The sequence below is a fragment of the Carassius gibelio genome, chromosome B11 (assembly GCF_023724105.1).
Source record: "Carassius gibelio isolate Cgi1373 ecotype wild population from Czech Republic chromosome B11, carGib1.2-hapl.c, whole genome shotgun sequence".
Classification (NCBI taxonomy): Eukaryota; Metazoa; Chordata; class Actinopteri; order Cypriniformes; family Cyprinidae; genus Carassius; species Carassius gibelio.
The window spans coordinates 4,612,296-4,628,949 of NC_068406.1; the positions used below are offsets into that span (position 1 = coordinate 4,612,296).

The 16,654-nt window shown below is 43.1% G+C and overlaps 1 protein-coding gene across 1 annotated transcript; it reads left to right on the top strand.

Moving 5' to 3' along the window:
- Positions 1-231: 231 nt before the first annotated feature.
- On the top strand, positions 232-16,346 carry LOC127968255 (uncharacterized). Its single transcript, XM_052569317.1, has 4 exons — positions 232-840; positions 2,025-6,274; positions 14,517-14,704; positions 15,047-16,346. The coding sequence occupies exons 2-4, from the start codon at positions 2,071-2,073 to the stop codon at positions 15,695-15,697; spliced, it is 5,043 nt and encodes a 1,680-aa protein (XP_052425277.1). The 5' UTR covers positions 232-840; positions 2,025-2,070; the 3' UTR covers positions 15,698-16,346.
- The last annotated feature ends 308 nt before the right edge of the window (positions 16,347-16,654 follow it).

The window sequence follows — 16,654 nt, forward strand, 5'->3', positions numbered from 1 at the left end:
GATCATTGGGTGCCAGACAAAAGCCACTTTTGATGAGTAGCTGCTAACATGTCTTAGAAAATAAATAAATAAAACCATGCACCATCAAATGTTACATTGCCACAAATAATGTTACACTTCTCCTCCTTTGTGTGTGGGTGACTGGAGGAGTGAGAAAAGCCAGAAACAGAAGTCAGGTACATGCAGCAAACACAGCGTGTGTGCACTTGTGGGTGAAATGATCTTTTTGAGGTGGGTCTCCATGATCATAGTACTTCCTCTTCTGAACAGTTTTTTTTTTTTTCTTTTTTTTTTTCAGTTCAGTTGTGTTGTTATGTGCCGCACTCTGCCTCTGTCTTACTAGCTCACTCTCACTTTCTCTCTCTCTTTCTCTCCCTCCCTCCATCTGCTCTCTTCCCTATCTGTGTCCATCTCAGTCTTTCTTTCTGGATCTTCATGTTGCGGTATGATCTTTACTTTGGTTTGGGTTCATTTCTTTCAAAGTGTTTGCGCCCTGAACTTTGTTTTTGATGGTATTGTCAGTGACTTCTCTGTTCCTCTTTCACTCTCTCTCACATACAGTACTTTTTACATTGTGCTGTCACCGTCATCCAGTCACATTTGCATGAATGACGTTTGTATTTCCTCCATCAGCAGCAGAAATGGCTGTAAGAAAACTAAATAAGGAAGAGGAACCAAGGGCCTTTGTGGTGAGATAGGGTGCCACGGTCACATGCTCTCTGTGACTCTCTTGTTCGTTTTACCTCGCACTGTTCCAAAGCTGGATTTTTGTTTACACGTTGTGGATTTAATTGGGCAATCTTTTGCTGCTGCCGTGTCACCTTTAATTTCCAAGCTCTGGTGAGTGACCTGTGATTGCACTATGTTAGAGCATCCAGACTTATTTTTTCATGTCTTTTGAGTAGCTTGATAGTAATCTTTCGTAAGCGTAATGATGTGATACACAGACAACAGGGCACTGATAAAGGATGTGAACAATAACAAAAACTGTACCTATTTAAATATAACTTCTTTATTTCTGCAAGTAACTGAGGATGGAAGGTAATGATATTTTAGTTTATATAATTTAAAGTCTGGGCTTTTTTTCATAGTGATGTAATTTGTAAATGTGCATTTGTCTATTAACATCTGTCATGTGAACAAGCTAAACTGTACAACCTCAGATTTATTGAACATACAGTAGCTGTAGAGCTAGGCTTCTTTTTTTTAAGACAGTAAAAATAAATTGCAAACTTCCTGCAAACCTCCAAGTAATACTGTACGTTTTAGACAGGACAGTCTTAACTCTAGTTAAGTTCTTTAACTCTAGTGTAAAGAACCGCACGAGCCAATAATCATAATAAATCTGCAATAATGTTACAAGAGCTAAAACAGAACATTTAAGAGACAAAAACAGCAAAGATAAGTAATTTTTAAATAATAATTAAAAAAAATGTTTTCACATTTCCATAAATGTGAAAATAATCTAGTCTAGTTAGAAAGTCCTTGATGCTATACTTTTTCTAGAAATGAGTCATAACTCTACCAACACCATTTTCTGCTCATATTCTGGTGCTTCTGTAATATACTGACCATGTGTTCACATTAAATGTGAGATTCTCACTGAAATCAAATCCATCATGAAACATGTTCACAATATTTTTAGATTTCCACGATTAATTGAGCAGAGAAAAGCTATATCTGCTGCTATAGCATGTTCTTTTGAAGTCCAGATCAGTCAGACAGCTCTAATACACATTTTGTAGCTTCTACCATCTCAGTCCTTTTAAACAATCTTTAGCTTCCTATCGCCTATATTCCAATTCAGATTTGGGGGAGGAATCATTTGATACAAAGTTCAGGCCTAATGAAAATAAAATATAGGGACAAAAAAATTATATATATATATATATATATATATATATATATATATATATATATATATATATATATATATATATATATATATATATATATATTTAATTATTATATAATTATAATAATAATAATAATAATAATAATAATGAAACTGTTTCTTTTTTTAGATAATTAGTGAGCTCCATCTCCCAACATCACAAGGGTTGTGTTACCATGGCAACTAGCAAGCAGAGCTTTGTGAGAGCTGCTGAGCCTCAGTGTTCAGCGTCTGCACAGAGAGCGGAGGAGACGCATGTTAAGGCCCCTCTCACGACTATGTATGTCCACAGCATTCCTGCCCCTGGCCTGCAGCCATACCCTCAGGCCCAACCTGTAGCCTTGCAGGATGCAACGGTTGTACCACTGTTCCTTCCAAGGATGTGTGGCAACTCGACTCTACCCTCTCTGACACTGCATATTGCCAGCGGGGCTGTTTTGCAACAACAAAGGCTAGTGGCTCCAGCAACCTCGGGCAGACTTAAGTCTGTTGGGAAGCATATTTGCCCATACTGCGGTAAGGACTGTCTGAAACCCAGCGTGCTTGAGAAACATCTTCGTTGCCACACAGGAGAGCGACCATATCCCTGCACTACCTGTGGCATTTCCTTCAAGACGCAGAGTAACCTTTATAAACACAAGCGCACCCAGGCTCATGCACGCCTTTCCAGCGAATCTGACAAAGGCACTTTCAGCAGCCAGGACAGCACGGAGAGTTTAAAGGACAACTGTTCTAGTCCATCCTGTGAGATGAATGGCGGGGATTCAGCAGACATGAATAGAAGCAAAGAAGTTCTTCCTGTAGTGACAATACCCAGTCAGGTAGACTCTACAGAGAATAAGACAATGTCTATAGAATGGGGACTGCACAGTGCTGCCATGGTTGGATTAAGCACAACACCAGCGCTTCAAGACAATGTAAATTCTTTGAGAAAACCTGTGGAATTATCAGATGGTGTGAAAAATAATCCTGCTGTCCAGCAGACAAGTGCACCGAGTGAGGATGGATGTACAAAGCTGACTTTAAATCGTATGCCTCTTCAAAGGCAGGAAGCTTTATTTTCCAAACCCTGGGATTTCCCCATGTCCCGAGGAAAATCTCAAAACCACGACAGTACAGACTCTGGCTTCAGTGACAGCAGTGAGCATCATTCATCCATCAGTCCTGGAGCAAGTTTGCATTATCCCAGTATGGAATCATTGACAGAAGCCACTATGGAACGGCAGAAATCAGGCACCTCCCAGACATCCTCAGATATGACCCCTGACTCCAAATGCAAGGTGTCCAGTCAGGAGAAGCAGAAGCTGGAAAAACTTATTTCAAAGCTTATATATGAGAATAGTGTGTTGGTGGATAATAAACAACTGGAAACTGTGCGGCCAAGAAAGACAATATTGTCAAAACAAGGAAGCATTGATCTTCCTGTGCCATACACTTATAAAGACTCTTTCCATTTTGAGATAAAGAGCAGGAAGCACAACTCAAGCTCAACAAATCAAGACAGAGGAGGTGGGGCAATTCACGGCTCTGTACCTACGCAGCACTCCACTGGCTTGGAGCATTCACCATTAGCACGAAGCAGTTCTTTACCCTTCCCTACAGATGGCAAACCCACTGATGGAGCAAATAGTTTGAATCTAAGCAGACGGTGCAGTGCAGGGCATGTTTACCCATTAAGGTCATCAGACCAACAAGCACCATGTCATCGCTCACTAGTTAGGCAGGTAGCGGTAGACTGTCTGACTACTGCAGAGGGATCCCGACTTGAAAGAGGTAGTATTAGCAGCCTTAGCTCAGATGGAGACAGCACTGATTTTGGAATTGAGCCAACTATAAAAGGAAACTACAGGAAGAAAGTCAGAAAGTTTGACTACACAAAATGGCACACTTACAAAGGTGGGACATTTACAAAACTCTACAATACTGAGAAAGACTGTACACTGAAGGCGAAAAGGACTACACTGGATTTTGACCAAAGCCTAGGAATTCAAACTAGCCAACAGAAGGCCAATGGATCTGAGTCTCTGAGCTTTACGTCTTGTTCTGTTGTGACCTTACAAAATGACTTTAAGGTCTCATGTACCAGCCTTGAATATAATAAAGGGAAAGACATTGAAAGGGATGAAATAATAACACAACAAACTGACTTCCATATCCCATCAGAGAGGAAGAAACAGCGCACTGGGAATGATGTGCAAATGCTCAGTATCTCAGATCCTAGAACTGGAGAGTCAAATGGAAATCTGCATGGTTTAATTGGTCAATTACCCTTGTCAACTTGTGCAACGTACAGTTCCATCACAGTTCCGGCACAAAAGGTCAACATGCAAAATCTCCAGCCGCAAGGTAGATTTATACATCAGTTGTCAAATCCAAGCCAGTTCCTTGATAATACTCTTAGCCCTGCTTTTTGTTTTATCAATGTGAGTGGGACATCTGGCACACCGTCTGGTTCTGTCAGCAGCCCTACTGTCCCTGAAACCAAGACCAGCTTTCCTCCCAAATATCAGCTGAAGATTCCATGTTCCACAGATGAAGCATCGGCTTCTTGCTCCGACTCTGCTTTAGCACACAGCACTTGCTCAAACATTCCGGATCTCAGGCAAAGTCGCCAAGCTACAGTGCAGTGTCATCTTGAAAACAGTGTACTACCCTCAAAGCATTGTCAGGGTGATTCAGTAGTCACAACCTTTGCCCGGAAGCAAGATGTATTATGTGCAACAACTTCAATGCCTATTTTATCGCTTTCCTGTTCAGAGTTAAATCAAACAAACACTTTATCCAAATTCCTGACACAGGTTCAGTCTACCACACCTACATCAATTTCGCTGGTTTCTCCACCAGTGCAGCATCATATATCTTTGTTGCAGAGCAACTGTGCAACACATGTGGTAGAAAACCCGTCAACAGGTTTTGTATCATCAACCTCAGAAAACACACAGCCTGTTACATCACTGAACATGTCAACAGTGAGATATTGTTCAGAATCTGGTGTACAAACTTTTTCTTCAGGAGCTACAACACCTACAGTACAAACCCATCCTGCCTCCCCTGTGAATGAAACAGGAAAACCTCTTGGTCTTACAGAGGACATCATATCCACAGTGTATGAGAATACTCTGAAAAGTACGGCCTCTAAAATGGCCACTGGGGGCTTTCAAGGGCCTCAGTCTGAAGGAAACATGATACAACTAAATGGCTCAGTGCAGGTTCAGAACACATTTTATGTACAAACAGCAGACCTCCAGATAGTCATGCAGCTCATTTCTGATGAACAGCTAGCGTTGATAGAGCCTCATATTGAAACAACAACTTCAAGCACTTTAACAAACCAGACAACACTTTCACAGAAGGTGTATAGCAACGATGTGACTCATGTGTGCATGGCACAGGAAATGGTAAATTATGCTGAGATGAGCAAAGAGAACCGTTCCAGTGGTGAATCTGCCAGTCCGATAAACAAAGCAGAAATTGTTTCTAGTTTAAACTCTCAAAATGATAAAATCTTGACAAATGGAAGACCCCAATGTGTTTCATCTTGGTCACATCCACAGACAAAGGTTCATATCTCAGCCTCAGTGGATTACAACAAAAATTCAATTGCACAACTGTATGAACCACAAAAGATACCTGAGAATCCGCAGGACAGAAAATCTGCTGGGTTTGAATTTACCACAGAGACATGCCACAAACTAGTGGCTGGAGACCAACTAAGTGAACCTTGTTTAGTGGACAATAACTATTTTAGAAGAGGAAATGACAAAGAGCCCCAAAACTGTTCTCTTCATAACCAAGATTCTGAGGACCATAACTCCTCTGAGGACCAAACATTCATAGAGACATCCAGAGATAAAGAGCTGTATTGTTTAATGGAGCCAAATCACACTCAAACTATAACAAATACTAAGCCAGTTGAGCCAAACGAAACAGGCCACCTAGTGCCAGTCTCATTATCAGGAAACTGTGAAAATATTCAAACAAAGATCAGAACTTGTATTCGTGAGAAAAAGACCTCTACTGCAGAATCACATCATATGCAAAAAGAGCTAAACTCCACAATACAGACCAGTCACAACAAGACTGCATGTGGCAGCTCAGGTTTAGATACAAGAGAAATGAGAGCATATGACAACTGTAAGCTCAGCTGCAAGCACAGGACTCTGGTGACTGAAACATTTTGTCCAGGCCAAACAACTACACTGTATGATTTCAAGCAGGCCTTTGCTCTAGGCCCAGGTGACTTCGGGAATGACACCTATAGTGAAGTGAAAGCATCCTGTCCAATGCTGAACAGGACATCTGACGTTCATAGCATTCTTGAAGACAGTACCAGATGTAGAGATGTTTACACACATCATGGCAATCAGGAAATATTCACAGGTGGGACCAAACACTTACTATATAACTCTGCAAGGTAATATTGTCATGCTATTTAAAGTGTAGCACTGTGTAGTACTTGCATGTGAGAGCAACCATAGCTAGACATTATACACAATAAATACTTATAACACAGGATGCCATAACATAACATCAACACAAGATGGTGACAAGAGATCAAACATTCTGTGTCTGTTACTAGACATTGTCCTCCAGTGATGCTCATGACTTCTCTGAGAAAGTCAGCAGACATTTTATAATTTTAACACTTGAGCTGCGTTTTTATTTATTTGTTTATTTTTATTTATTTATTTATTTTGTTACCAGTATTATGAAAAGTCAAATGCTGTAGCAACATAAGAATATTACCAACATCTTTTAATTCTTTGTAAAATGTTGGCGAATTCTAAGTGGATTAATATAGAAAGCCTTGCTATTAAAGCAGTCAGACAAAAGTAGTAATAAAATGCAAATTACAGGTTAAAGAATGAACTCTTCAGATTTTTTTACATCAAATTTCAAGGACGTGAATTTTACTAATGGCCAAAGAAATTGCATAAATTGCAACCATTAATGTTTTATTAAAAATGATGTTTCCTGTGTCATCAGAGACATGCCATAGACAATATAAGGGCAAAGCTGTTGAACCATTCTGTCTCACATGTTAAAGTTATCCAGTCATATCAGTTCAAAGGCAAAACCTGTTTTGAATTCAGTAGGATCACCAAGATTTTAGTGAGAGGGTGAATCTAAGGGGAACATCATTAAGTTGTCATCACATTCTTTGTGGCATTTTTCTGTCCTAACCTTTGTAATTCCACTGTATTCTCACACTAACCTGAGTCACTTGTTAGAGGGAAACATTTGATCTTTGCAGTCTTTACGATGTAAATCACACTCTGAAGAGATTCCATTTCATTAGGTCACAGGTCACTCAAATTTGTCACAGGAACTAATGTGAAGAAGGTCAAGGGTCAGTCAGAGGGGCTGAGAATAAACAAAACACAGAGTCCCTGAAAGAAAAAGCTATGGAAAAATGCTATATGCTTCTTCAGTTAAACTGAATGGTGGTCTCTCTATTAGAGGTAAATTAGTTCAACAGAAAAGAAATATTAACCCTTCCAACTAGCCTGCACTGCTATAGTTTTGACTTATTGGATGTGTTCAGGGAATCGACAGGGTTCTCAGGATCAGAGATCACTGGAAGATGGTCCCCACAGGGACTCACCAGAGCAAAGACCCAGAGGTTAAAGGGAGATTTTGCGCCTGTCTCCATTCCAGACGGCTGACATGCAATCTGAGATCCAAATGCAGCCTCCTTTTCTGAGCAGTGCTGCACAGAGACATGCGCAAGAGTTCAGCCAAACCAGTTCCACCCCAGAGAACCTGACTGATTGTTTTTCATCAAGACTATCATTTTTATATCTCCACCGCCGTAATATATAGTAGCATATGTTGGTCCGTGTGCCTTGATATACAATGTGAATCTGTCGTAATTTTTTTCTTCATTTGGCTGACACTAGGTTTGCAATGAGGCATATGTTCCAGGAGGATGAACGGCAAAAGATCTGCACATTAATTACATACATTTTCTGGCTGAAACTTTTGCATTCAAAATAACAGTTTTATGCTCAGTTTTAAAGAGATTTCTGTGTCCAGTTTAACAGTTTTGTATAAAGAAGTTTTTGGCTGCGATAAAACCTATTTAGTTGCTTATTAAAAAGTTGACATAAAAAGTAGGGTATTTTTAACACTTCTGGTCATTTCAGTATTATACTACAATCCCATCCTCTTGTGCAGTGAATTTATGTCAATACTTAGGACATACAAACAAACTGGATATGGATTATAAATGCAGCTATAGTCATTTAGGCTTTTGCAGTGCTTTTTTGTCTGTGCTTTCTATCTCTCTCTCTCTCTCTCTCTCTCTCTCTCTCTCTTGATAAAAAAATAAATGATGTTATTATTAACAAGATTCGTGAGTCAGATACTTAGCCTAATCAACACAGGTGGACCATAATCAAGTAATCAATCCCATAGTATAAATATCGCTGACTTACCTCTATCCATTGACGGTTTATCAGCATTTTGGTCCCCACGTATAGCAGCATGCCCCAAAACCGAGATTCCTCGTCCAAAGACCCATCTAGCTGTTCTCCGGCCCCATCACCGCAGCCAGCCGGCTCCAAATCGAGCCTCAGGCTCCAACCCACGGGCGCGGTACGACGCGAGCAACCACCCGCTTCCCAAGACGCCTAGGCCTACCTTCGCCGCCTCCGGCGAGAACCGCAGCTGACTCCCTCGCATCCTCCTACCGCTCGGCAAGGCCTACGATTCTGCAAATGGAGAAATGGATGGTGTCGAGTCTGAGGCAGGCCCTGTCCAAAACCGACGTCATACTTTCAAGCAAGTTGAATAAATCAGAACTTTACGACTTGTCCGCAAACTTTCTAAATAATAACATTTCTCCTCAGTCAACCCCAATACCAAAGAAAGGAAAAAAGAAAGGAGTACCTAGAAATACGGTTCAAAGCACTCCACCATCCTCCGCTGCAAGGCCTAGCTCCCAGCGGCTATCAAGCCGCAGCAACAGGCCTTCAGCAAGCCTGGGCCGCGCCCCGATTCCGATTGCCGGGGTGCCCGCTATGTCGGCTGGAGCCCAGCCTCCCACCGCGGCTTCCATCCCAACAGCACAGGGCGCTGTAGCTCAAGGAGGCTCCTGGGTGCCTCCTCCATCCATCTCAGCCCAATCGTATGGAACTTTTAATACTGACCCCACAGCTTAGGCAAGCACTTGGCCGAAAAGTTCGCCAAATAAAGCGCTGCCTCCTGCTTCTTCCAGCTTCAGGCCCGAGGCTCAAGCTAGCACTTGGTCGAACTGGCTGTCACAAACTGCCCCACCTCCCGCTCCTCCGAGCTCCGAGCCCGCGGCTCACGCTAACGTCTGGCCGAACTGGCCGCCTAACACAGCCTGCCTCTCTCTCATCCCAGCTTCGGGCACGCTGCCCAAGCAAACGCCTGGCCATACTGGCCACCAAACACAGCCCCGCCACCCGCTCCTTTCAACTCCGGGCCCGCAGCTCAAGCAAGCGCTTAGCTGCAAGCGCTGCCAAACACAGCCCTGCCCCCAGTTGCTGCCACCACCCTCCTCCAAGCTGATAATCTGTTCAGCCTTCCCCCACAGGCGACACAAACTCAATGACTATTTGTCTATAATAGCCGAGCTCGCGTTGTCCTATGGAGGGGCACTTTTACACATACCACAAGCTTTTTTCCGCTAAGTGCGCTTTCCAAATCGCTCAGTGGAACCAGTGCCCTTATTGGGGAGCGCTCGACTCAGACTTGCACAGCCGCGTATTTCTAGGCTGTAGGAGCATTTCTTGCGGAGTCTGCAGGTCAGTGGCTCACTCCATCATAACTTGCCCAAAAATAAATCCGGACGCACCACAACACAACACACAACTATAGAATCCTGTGAATATCTTTGGCATTACCATCAAACTAGCACACCATGCCGACAAAGAATTTACAAATGATCTCTTGTCTGGCGTCAGACACGGTTTTAACCCGGGTGTCGTATGCGAGCTTTCCCAAAACACGGTCTGCCATAATCTCCAATCCGCCCTTACAAAGCCCGACATAGTAGTTAACCTTATCAAAAAAGAAGTCGAGTCAGGCTTCATGATCGGGCCCTTCAATAACCCCCCCCTTCAAAAAGTTCAGAGTCAGCCCAATCGGAGTGGCTACTAGAACATTTTCAGGTAAGAAACGCTTAATAGTAGACCTGTCATCTCCACATAAATCCACAGTCCCGAGCATCAACAGTTTGATACCTCTCGACGAATTTCACTCAAATACCAAGACATAGATCAGGCAGTAGAACTGATTAAAATTGCGGGCCGAGGAGCCGGGCTTGAAAAAAAAGACATCACTTCTGTTTTCAAAGTGATGCCTATCCATCCGGACTTTTGGCACCTGTTCGGGATAAGATGGCTCGAGAAATACTATTTCGCCATCCGGTTAACCTTCGGATGCAAAAGCAGCCCCAAAATGTTCGATATGATATCCGAAGCCGTTTGCTGGATCATTTCCAACAGTTATGCAATCCCATATATTATCCATCTTTTAGATGACTTTCTGGTTATTTCACCTCCCAAGGCAATCCCAGCCGCCCATATCCTCATTGTCCAAAAAGTTTTTTCTGAGATCGGGATTCCCATCGCTCAGGAAAAAACCATGGGTCCCGCCACTTCATCTCCCATCGACTTAAATCTATTTTCAGACCCAGCTCTCTCAATCGGTTTCGTAGGTTTCTACCAAGGACGTTGGTTTGCGTACACATGGCCCCCCCAGATGCAGGACTCGACCCAGTCCTCAGCTCTTTTCGAGCTCTACCCCCTCGTAGTAGCAGCCTTCCTGTGGGGAAACGAATGGGCATCTAAAAGCAGGGAAGTCGTGGCCTAATGGTTAGAGGGTTGGACTCCCAATCGAAGGGTTGTGAGTTCTAGACTCGGGCCAGACGGAATTGTGGGTGGGGGTAGTGCATGAACAGCTTTCTCTCCACCTTCAATACCACGACTTAGGTGCCCTTGAGCAAGGCATCGAGCTCCCCGGGCGCTGCAGCATAAATGGTTGCCCACTGCTCCGGGTGTGTGCTCACAGTGTGTGTGTGTGTGTGTTCACTGCTCTGTGTGTGTGCATTTCGGATGGGTTAAATGCAGAGCACAAATTCTGAGTATGGGTCACCATACTTGACTGAATGTCACTTCACTTTTTTTTTTTTTTTATCTTAGTGCACTGCGACAACAAAGCCGTAGTTCAGTGCATAAACAAAGGCCGTTCTCACTCCCCCACCCTCATGCCTCTCCTTAGACGTCTAATATGATTCGCAGCATGCGACCAATTTATAATTATCGCAAAGCACATTCTAGGTACAGAAAACCAAATTGCTGACTCCCTGTCTCGTTTTCTGTTACATAAATTCAGGATGCTGCCATCAAAAGCTACCTGAGCGGAGTCCAGTTTTTTCACAAACTGATGACCAGTACTCCTTCACCTGATATAAACAATTCGCAAACCTCCCTCCTAATAAAAGGGATCCAGCGATCCCAGCCCACCCATCCAGACACCAGGAAACCCATAACGCTAGATATCCTCACAAAATGTATCCACACCCTCTCCACAAATTACCAACCCCTCAGCATTGCCCACACGCTCGACGCCATGTTCATCCTACCTTTTTTCATCTTTCTTAGGTGCTCTGAGCTTACGATCTCATCCAATTTCAATCCGAAAATCAACCCTAACGTATCAGACCTAACCATACTCGATGACGAAACAATCGCTTTTTTAATCAAGCAAAGCAAAACAGACCAAGCCAAGAAAGGTCATTTTATATACATTTTCAATCCTTCCTCCCCAATCCAGCCTTACCAATCCATCCTGGCATTTCTACACCTTAGGAATTCCCAGGCAAAGTTCCTGCACGAACCACTATTCATCGACGAGTCTAAAAAACCAGTCACTCGTTTCTGGTTCCAAAAACACCTCAGATGCGTCCTGCAATTATAGGGCATCCCAGCAAACAATTTCTCCACCAATTCCTTTCGCATCGGGGCAGCAACTTCAGCAGCACAAAAAGGCCTCTCCAAGCAGCAGATCCAAACTCTTGGAAGATGATCTTCAGAAGCATACCAAAGCTACATCAGAACAAACCAGTTTCACATAAAGAAAGCCCACCAAACCCTCATTGGCCACAATAAAAAAAAAAACTCCCTGCCAGCGACACATACCTATTGAATACCAACGAATTCATTGCAGTAAAAAAAGAAGAAAAAAAAACATTTTTTTCCTCCGACGTCAAGGCGTACCCATCCAATAACGCAAATTAAGCTTTCGCCGAACACCAACGAGTGCTTTGCAGATAAATCAATCTCAATTGATTTCACACAGATAACCTTACCTCCCGGCCAGATAACCTTACCTTTTCTATCCTATGGCCGGCGAGGCTTCTCTCTTCGATGCCAGGAGCTCGAGCTCCCATCGGATGCTGACGAGAGCCTCCTGGCCAGACAACCTCACCTTTTCTATTCTGCGGCCAACAAGGCTTACCCGTTCGTTGCCAGGAGCTCACACTCCCTTCGGACATAGGTGAAAGCCCCAAGCTACCTGTTTTGCCATTCTGTCTTACGTACGGAGAGGTTTTCCATTCCATCTAATGCATGGAGTCGGGGCTCCCATTGGATGTAGATGAGAGCCTCCCGGCTAGACAACCTTACCTTTTCCGTCTTTTGGCCAGAGAGGCTTAACCGTTCAATTCTGAGAGCTAAGCTATTGTCGAACGAAGGTAAGAGCCTCCCGGCTAGACAACCTTTTCCATCCTTTAGCCAGAGAGGTTTACCCGTTCGATTTCTGTAGCTAAGCTCCTATCAGACGTCGGTCAGAGCCTCCCGGCTAGACAACCTGACATTTTCCATCCTTGGCCAGCGAGGCTTACCCGTTCGATGCAAGTGCTCCCATCAGATGCACTCGAGGGCCTCCTGGCCAGATAACCACGACCATTCCATGTGGTTTAGGTCGCAAAACCCATAAGCAGGCCGTCCGATGCCGCAAGTACCAAAAACACAAATAAACCCTCCCTCCTTACTACGGTCGTCAAGGCTTACCCGTCTCATGCCGTGAGTAGCAAACTCCCATAAGACGTCGACGAGAGCCTCACGACCACACAAACTTACCTTTTGTATCCTACGGCCTGCAAGGCTTACCCAGTTGTTTCCAGGAACAGGAAACAATGCTGGCGAGAGCCTCCTGGCCACCTAATGTTACCTTTTCTGTCCCACATCCAGAGAGGCTTACCCATGCGATGCATGTGCTCCCTTCAGACGCCAGCAAGAGCCTCCCGGTTAGACAACTTTACCTTTTCCTTTTCTATGGTCAGCCCGTTCTATGCGTGTGCTCCCTTCGGATGCTGGCGAGAGCCTCCTGGACAGACAACCTTTACCGTTCGATGCTTGCTGGCCGCAAGCGAGTCTCATCCATCTGGTGCCGTGAGTCGGGGTCTCCCTTCGGATGTCACCGGAGTCCTCCTTGTCGGCCAACCCAAAGCTTTTTATCTGCCAAACCGAGAGGACCCAGACGTCTGTCATCCTGAGTCTCAATCTCCTGTCGGAGGCTTCATGGACCCTCTCGGTCAGCATTAGGCCCTTCGCCCACTGAATAGCAGGGGCTATCAGCCAGTAGGGCCTGCACGCTGACACCGTGACCTATTCCAGTCGAGGCAACTCGGGTCCTCCCGGTTGGGCACCACAACCACGCTGCTCCTCCTCATCGGCCGGTAGGGCTCACCGTTCCAACGCCGCAAGCTCTCGTTGAGCATTGGCTCGAGCACTACCGACCGGGTTCCAACAACCATGTAGTTCATTACCTGCAGCCGGTAGGGCCTACTCTCCCAACACCCAAGTCGTTCCCACCAGAGTATGTAGGCCCTTCCAGCCTGCCAACGACACGACTTCTCAGAAAACCACATCAGCCCACGCCAGTACTCTATGCTATTTTCGGGGGAGCGTTCTTTAAACTGGCGGCTGTCCTCTTGTACATTTGCTTTTTGGGGGGTACTCTAGGTTCGGGCCATTCCCGAGCTCAGAGCCCTTCCCCAGACAGCACGACAAATACGCATACCATACCTCAGTTAATTATATGTAAGCGTGAACTAGTGCAATGACGTTCTTATTAACAAGATTCGGGAGGAGCACGTCAGATACTTAGCCTAATCAACACAGGTGGACCATAATCAAGTAATCAATCCCATAATATAAATATCGCTGGCTTACCTCTATCCATTGACGGTTTATCAGCATCTCTCCTCCACCCCATCTCCTCACTTTGAGTTCACTTTATAAATAGATGGGGAAGGGGGGGTACTCTAGGTTCGGGCCATTCCCGAGTTTGGAGCCCTTCCTTCCCTGGACAGCATGCCAAATACGCATACCATACCTCAGCTAATTATATGTAAGCATGAACTAGTGAAATACATACAATGTTTGTGTGGACATTTTTTACCTCAAAAGATGTATTATACTATCTGCCCATACTCTTTATGCAGTTAAATTATTTCAGTACTTGCAACTGCCCTCGTAGGATGTTCAAAAAAACTTTTGTGATGGACCGAAAGAATAAGCTGAGACATGGCTTCAGGGACAGACTCCAAAACATCCTACATATATTTATTCATTGTTCTGCCCTCAAGGATTTGTGGAGGATGGTACCCTCAAAAGATGGTGGTTTCAGAGGGACCCTAGGAACCAGAGCAAGGAATCAACCCCCAAAGATCCTGAGAGTGGAGGTGGAGAGGGGGAAAGCACCAGCACAGAGCTGGCTGACAAGAACAACACATGCCAAGTTTTCAAAGAAAATGGCAAAAGAGACCAAAGAAAGGTGAGAGAACAGAAATAAAGGGCTCATGAAGAATGGGAGTTCATTAGGGATCATAGTAGTGACAGGAGAAGTCCTAAAAGACCATTTAAATCCAAGAAAAATGTGGAATACACAACCAGGTGTTTAGCATTACACTGAGGGCAATGACGTAACCAACAACAAACTTTACACTGTGACAGTTTACTAGACCATATACTATTTTTTAAATGTTTTATTTTGATGAATTATTATAAGTATGATTAAGTATTAAACCAAAAGACAGCATTAGAGGGTAAAGTCTGTGGACAGTCTGAGGCGTTCCATAATGTGTACTAATGTTATGTATGTTTCCTTTGACAATAGGAAGATGCAACTTCTTGTGAGAAGCATCAAACATCTGCTCAAGCTCACCCACATTTCTCTCAGGAAATGTCAATCAACATTTCAGAATCAGTTCAGCATGAAAAATTTGGAGTGTCAAACAATCCAGAAGCATCTGTTTGCACAAACATTGTTTCACAAAATGTTCAACATCAAGGTCAAGGGGAATGTAGCAACACCAGAAAAGACAGCATAGGTGAAGGTTTGGGGAACAGTCCTTCTCAAGAGACAAGCCAAAAGGAGACATCTTCACCAAAATATACCACACAAAATGAATTCCAAGAGGAGACACAGCCAAGGATTCCTATGAGCTACTGGAGTTTTTCAAAAGACAATCAGACATCAAAGTGCATAATGAGTGGTACAAATGTATCAGCCAGCATTTTCCAACATAAAAGTGGTACTTCAAAGACTGAGATAGTTAATGCAAGCATTGCTTCATCATGCAACGCCGGACCCATTTCTTGCAATGCCTCACATCAAATGTCTAGTCAAGAACTGCACACTCATCAGATCAGTCCTCCTGCTATAAATAGCAAGCCAACATATTTAGGTATCAGTAATTATCTAGATCATGAGGACAGTAACAGCAGCAGTGATGATGAGCAAAAACTAGTCATTGAACTTGAGTAAGGTGGGTGTACACACAAAACAAGGCAAAACATATCATTCTCACTGCCAAGGTGTCCGATGCTGCTAAATGCCTCGCTATACAGATAGCGGCTTTAGTGACTTGCCATAATTAGGCTGACATGAAAAGCATTTTATTTTATAATCATTAATCTACATACTGGGGTATTACTTTGTTAACTTGACATACTGTATGTTGATGTAACAGATCAAAGCTCAGTCATATCATATTTTTCAAGGTCAAAAGATTGTTTTGCATGGGGAACAGACTGATATTTAATCACGATACAAGTCTAAATTCTAAGGCTGTAATCCTGCACACATTCATAAACTGCTGCCTGAAGAAATTTTACCACATCTTTGATGTCAAATGATATTTGTTCCTTGTCTGTCTTTGTGACCCTCTGCATCATGCTACATTTTGGATTTATCTTTTCAATGAGAAGTGACTGTGTTTATAGAGAAGGAAGCTTTTCATCTATTAAAACCTTACGATTCACTTTGTTCCTCATATACTGTAGAGTGCTGCAAATTTTCTCAGTCTAAGACAGCTATGGATTCAAAATGCAATTTGGACTTTTGTAGTGCTTTTTTTGGTCTGTGTTTTCTCTATTTTTCTTTGGATATAATAAAAAAATAATACATTTCAAGAGACAGGAACCATTTATTTTATGTACAGAATTAAGTTAATGTTGGTTAATTGATTAACTATCAATGAGCAAAATATTTGTCATATTATTTATTAATTACAATACATCTGTTAATTGTTATTTCATGTAAACTCAGGTCCAGTTACTTATATTAACATTATCAATATTACACACACACACACACACACACACACACACTAGTTATTTAGTGCCTTTATACAGAATTTGTATCTTATTATATTTTATTTTCAGAAGTGTGCTTCATGTAAAGTAACAATTTAACTAGTTTGTTTAATTTAATTGTTTGATT

Excerpts from the sequence above, each read along its gene's own strand:
- LOC127968255 (XM_052569317.1), top strand. The coding sequence starts at position 2,071 with ATGGCAACTAGCAAGCAGAGCTTTGTGAGAGCTGCTGAGCCTCAGTGT. Across the intron at positions 6,275-14,516 it reads CAATCAGGAAATATTCACAG|GATTTGTGGAGGATGGTACC; the intron begins GTGGGACCAAAC and ends TCTGCCCTCAAG. Across the intron at positions 14,705-15,046 it reads GCAAAAGAGACCAAAGAAAG|GAAGATGCAACTTCTTGTGA; the intron begins GTGAGAGAACAG and ends CTTTGACAATAG.